Below are 6,000 nucleotides of genomic sequence, written 5' to 3'. Positions count from 1 at the left end.
GTCAATGTGTTATTTAAATTAATTTTTAAATAATAAAATTTTAGTTTTAGATAGTGGCTTGTATTCTTAGGTAGTGTTGAATGCATGTCTACCTAAGCAACTCAAGGCAAAAACTGCTTTGAAATCAACTTAAATTACCAAGTTGGTAGTTTACTATGTTAATGGAACAATGTGAGACAACCTCATTTTTGTCATATAAACTTCAACACATTAATATTAGGCAAACTCTGAATCTGTATCTGAAGTGAATCATTGAAGATTAGAACTCAAAACTAACACACTAAGCAGTTTTACTTTTACAGAATTTTTGAATACTAAGAAGAAAATGACATTTTTGCTGCAAATGAAATTACCAAAACTTCAATTAACCCATATGATCTCAAGATGTATTCTCTTGTGAGGCATAAGAATAATAAGCAATCAAATTATTTTACTGCCATTCTTTCTTACAGATATACAATATAGTTAAGCAGAGTTCCTTCATGCAATAAAATATAAGGTAGAAAATTATATTCCCAAATAGATGAATATCATTAGAAAAGGTTTCTTCCTCTCCACTCACACCAGCCAAGAAAGAGGAACTTTACTTTTTCTGCAATATTGACAATTCCCACATTTAGAGCAAACGTGAGTTATGAAGTCCTAATCTTAGGAAACTTCCTGTAATTTTATTCCCCTGTCTTGTAAACCAAATTGTGTCTATCAGAATGGTAAAAACACTAAAACTTAAGTCAAATTTTCTAATACACTGCTACACTAGGTTTATTTTTTTTGTCATTGTTCAGATATGATAAAATAGCCAGAGTTGCCAAGCAAAAATACTTATTTGTGTTATTTACAATTTCTAGTATTTATGAAGTAACATAAGCACAACCTGGACAATGTATCATACTGGTAAATGATGGAGGGGATACTTTTCAGAAACAGATTTTATAGTTCTACTGGAATATTTCACCACTCATATGCACTCACAATAACATATTTTTCAGTGTTTGTCCTGAAGCTGAAAGTAGAATTTGAGGCATTTTGCCAACATTTGTCTAATCTAGAACAGAAATGTAATGCAAATTTCTTATAGTTCCCCAAATGACACCAATAACTTCACATTCAGTTTCTTTTGCATTTAGCCAACATTTTATGAAATCATAACATAGACAAAACTTCTTAATCACCTTTCAGATAGAATCAGAAAGAAACATCACAGTAATCCTCTGTCTTTTTTTTTAAAGCCTGTAATGATTATGTAGGTAATAACAGAATCAGATAAAATATTATTAACTGTATCTTACCTCTATCACTGAAGTCATCTACTAGGATGATTTCTGCTATCAGACTCTCTGGGGTTCGGTTAATTATACTGTGTACGGTACGCAGGAGTGAAGTCCAACCTTCATTATGAAATGGGATAATGATGCTGGTGTTTGGCAGCCTTTCCAGATACATCTTGTGCTTACAACTGGAGATGACAGAGCAAGAAAAAAGCTATGTCAAATGCAAAACCAGAGTATATTTTATTCTGCTATTTACTCATTGTGTTATCAGACAACTGTGAAAACTAGACTTTGTCTAATACTTTCCCAACCAGAGCTTATGGATCATAATAGTCACTCTACTCACTCATGAAATTCATTAATGATCCCCTTTCATATTCACTCTTAATTAAATAATTATTTTCCTTCTTTTGTATCAGAGGCTCAAATACAAGGTAAGAAGTGCATTGAAATGTTGTGTTCTTGTTAATGTACATTTTTCCTATTTTATCTAATAGTAATAAGGATAAATTTCACAGATTAAAATCGTTTCCACTGAACACATGGTTACAGTTTAGATGAGTTTTCTGGAAAGTTTTGGAAATTCAACTTCTATAATAATTATGCTTAATTAATCAGTTTTGGCTGTGGTAAGTTTCAATGGTTGGGCAGAAAGGAGAAAAACTACGGTTTTAGAATGAAATAAATAAGACTTAATCTTAAATACTCATACACTAATACAACCACATAATAAGACTACATTAAGATCCAAACCAAAACATTATTACATTCTTAATGGAAATTATAAAAAGAAATCTCATGTCACTTTTCTTATTGTAAAACAGTCTGAAATGCCAAAAAGGAAGTAGGCTTTAACTTTTGGCATAGTTAAAGGCAATTTACTACATGTAATTGCTATTTTTGCATATTTACGATTTATTTCATTAATTTGTAAGCCAGTGAGGGCAGGAACCTGGTCTCAAATCTCATGTAATTTCTAGCTCAGCGTTGGGCATAGTTGCCAAAGCTTTATTGAAGATGATGAATTCACTTAAGTTTGTGAAATCTTTGAGTTACTTCAAAACTAAAATAGGGTAAAATTTCAAACAATTATCAAATTCAGTGATTTTCCTGATATCCTGTTTTCAAGATAACCTGAAAACAAAAAAGACAGTGGAGATCTAGAAATAGACACAGGTTCTATTTAAATGCAAGACCATCTAATGCTTCATCTTTTGCCAGGACATAAGCTTCTATTTAATCTAGATGAGGATACAATGAGGATACAAACTACAGCATGATTTTGAAGTATGCATAGATTCTACCAAGATGTATACAAATGTGCCAGAATATTCAAAACATTACTTAAAATATGTTATATTTTCAGTCAGTCTTTTCAACACTTCATTTTACTATGATCTCAACAGGATATATTGAATATTGCTGTGATCTAAAACAAGACATATTGCCTGACAGCTTGGGAAAAAATGACATAATATAATTAAAGCCAAAAAGTTTAACTATCTAGAAGATGAAGTAAAGTTATATATTTTAGACAAATAGTTTAAATATACAAACATAAACATTTCCTTTTTTATCCTGTCTCTTTATTATCAATTATTTACTTCAGAAATTTTTTTTGCAAATATTTATAAAACAAGTAGATTTTGATGTTTTCAAGTACAATGGAAAGAGTTGGAAAAGCCATCAAAATGATACCATGAAATGGGCATTAAATGCTGGAAAAAACCTGAAGTTCATTTTAGGATAGCGTAAAATGGTAAAAAAAAATGTAATATATAAAACATCTGTCAGTGATTTCCAAGGAAGTGTAGTGAGACGGATGCTTTCATATATAATGCACAAATCTGGAAAAGTGCTAAAGTAATTCAGCACACCTTGTCCTAATTACGTAGAGCCATCCATTCTTCTCACCAAAGCCAAAGGCCCAAGATAATTGTGCTTCTCTATATCAATATTCAGGATAATTGCACCTACTTGTGCAAACCATCAGACTTAGCAATGTTCTGGGAATGCAACTGATATTCCCAAGGAATTTTTTAAACATTAAGATGAGACACTGTGCAATCACTTGCTTATTAATTAAATAAAGCTTGTATTCAGAGTAATATCCTATAAGCAATCAATAGGCTTATGACTTTAAAGTGATGTTGAATAGCTATATACAATCCATTCATAAAATAGGCGGACACAAGAGGATGCAAGATTGATCACATGCAAATAAAGCTTTCCCTTATAAAAATATTTTCAATATTCTCCACCTATGTGAACTCAAATTATTACCACACATAATAAGCGAAAGGATCCCTTCTACTCATTCATTCACTCAAGTCACAATGATTTACTAAAGGTTTGATATAAGCCAGGATCCAAATGGACATAAAACTATGAGCAAAACCTAGTACCCGACTTTAAGGCATTTAGAATAAAATAGGAGATACAGAATGGCAAACAGACATTTAAAATTTTAAAGTGAAATTGATAATATAGAAGTTTAATAGGGTGCTATAACAGTATTTAAGAGAGGCTCCTGAACCAATTTGGAAAGAGTTGGAGAAATTTAAGCGAGAGTTGAAGGTGTCCTGCAAAAGACAGGTCTAAGATATACTTAGGAATCAAATTGACATGTCTTGGTAACTGTCTGGGAGAAGTGGTTAAGGAAGACTCCCATGATTTGGACATGGGCAACTGATCTTACGAAATGCTGACTGACATAAGAGCTCAATGTGTGAGGGGCACATTCAAGGGTTGCAAGGGTTGAGGGTGAAGATGAGTTCAATTTTGACCACGTGAAGGTTGAAGTGACAAAATGATATCCAGTTGAACTCAGCAATCATGTATATGATATACACATCTATCCCTCTATGTATGTGTGTACGTATATATGTGTCTATGAACTTGTATATGCGTGTAGCTCAAGGTAAAGATCTATTTTACTGGAGGAACAGGCTTGTGAGTGATAGGCTCTAGCAGATGATGCTGGTTCCCCACCAATATCCCCTTAGCACTCACCATTCCAGTACATGCCAAGAGGATCCTATTATAAGTTCCTACAGATAGCCAACTGAGCGCTTCCTCTCATCTCTGAACAAAGGCAGATTAGAAGTTCTGGAGGAAATTAATGCCCCCGGAGCAAGTATCAACCAATGAAGGACAGAAGTGGAGAATGAACAATCTTATGGTGGGATAACTCTGAAGTGTTTTCCATATTGTCTCCCAGAATTTTCTAGAAGGATTGCGCCTCAGTTGCCCACAGGGATAAGCATCTTGACAATGCAGCTTTTACTGGCTACTTTCCCTTCCTTGCCTTACTTCTTCACCTCCCTGGGTACCTTCTGTGATTTCTTCTCAAAACTATTACAGTCAAATTTTTGTCTCAGGGTCTGCCTATAGGGGATCCTGACCTTAGACATAACCATATAAATTACACTGCATTTGGCAGGAACAGTCTCTTGAATGCAAAGTGATTCTTTACTCTTTCTTTCAGCTTTTTAATTATTACTGACGCTCTGTTCAGTCTTCTCTATGCCTATGAAGCACAACTATCAGGACTTTACACAGTGTACTTATGAAAATGGCCTTATCCTAATTAGTACACTGTTAGTAGTAAAGTTACCCTCTTTACATAAATGTCTGTAATTTATTTTTTTCAATTAGACCACACTGAAAACTCACTAATATCCTGTGCTGATAATTATTGCTGAAATATTGAAAAATCACATTTTATACATCAGACTATCTAGATTCAAAGGATAGTCTTGCCACTTAGTACAACAATGGGCAAGTTATTTAACATCTATAAGACTAGATCTTTCTTGTGGGGCAATGTAGGGGCAAAAAAAAATATCTTCTTCATAATGTGTTAATGAGAATTAAATTAGATAATCCAAATAAGGACAGCATTATATCTCATAATAGCAACAGTTTGATAAATACTATCATTATTGATGCTGTTGTTGTTATTGTTTTAATTGTTATTATTTTACCTGTCAAGTCCTCTTTGGAAGGAAATAGGGAACTAGGAGAGACAGGAATTGTATGAGGGAAAGTGAGAGACAGGACACAAAGACGAATAAATTACGGTTTCTTCCCTTGGGGATTCACAGACCAGTGGACAGATATATAAAATGATTACACTCAAATGAGACAAGTGACATAATAGATGGCACACAAGCAATGAGAGCCAGAAGGAAGTATGACTAACTTTGTCTGAAAGAATTAGGGAAGTCTTTACAGAAGAGTCTGCATGTTGAGAACAGATCATGTAGGATCTTGAAAGTGATTGTAAGGAATGTGGACACCAGCCTGCAGTCAACATGAAGTATCCCACGTATTGTTAGTGATGAGTTAGATGGGATCATATTCCTCTGGCAGCAGGGCAGACAATGCACTGAAGACAGCGTGGACTAGAGGCAGAAAGATTAGAGATTGTAATAGTTTTGGCAAAAAATAATCAGAGTGTTGATCTGATTTTTACTCTAAGGAAAACCAGCCTCTTTGTGCCAGTGTTTAGTTTGATTGAATTATATTTCACCTTTCTAGCACTTAACCTGCTCTAAAGAAAACTGAATTCATTCCCAAACTCAGCCATTGGATTTGCAAAGTTCTGGTCCAGATGACTGCTTCTCAGCATTACTAGAAATATTGAAGCATATCCAGGCTTTTGTTAAGAATCTGCAACCTGTGTGTTTTAGGTTTGATCTCGATTCAGGTTGAGAATGAAAATTTG

The 6,000-nt window shown here is 33.8% G+C and overlaps 1 protein-coding gene across 1 annotated transcript in view; it reads right to left on the bottom strand.

The window, feature by feature from the left end:
* Positions 1–1,114: 1,114 nt before the first annotated feature.
* Positions 1,115–6,000, bottom strand: part of LOC131411476 (polypeptide N-acetylgalactosaminyltransferase-like 6) — a 118,535-nt gene continuing 113,649 nt past the window's right edge. The window contains exon 3 of the mRNA XM_058550355.1: positions 1,115–1,456. Coding sequence (XP_058406338.1) covers positions 1,240–1,456 — 217 coding nt within the window. The 3' untranslated portion in view covers positions 1,115–1,239. The remainder of the gene's footprint in view (positions 1,457–6,000) is intronic.

Source organism: Diceros bicornis, chromosome 11, assembly GCF_020826845.1.
Source record: "Diceros bicornis minor isolate mBicDic1 chromosome 11, mDicBic1.mat.cur, whole genome shotgun sequence".
Classification (NCBI taxonomy): domain Eukaryota; kingdom Metazoa; phylum Chordata; class Mammalia; order Perissodactyla; family Rhinocerotidae; genus Diceros; species Diceros bicornis.
The sequence above is the reverse complement of the archived record's forward strand: the minus strand, read 5'-3'. Positions and strand labels throughout refer to the sequence as shown.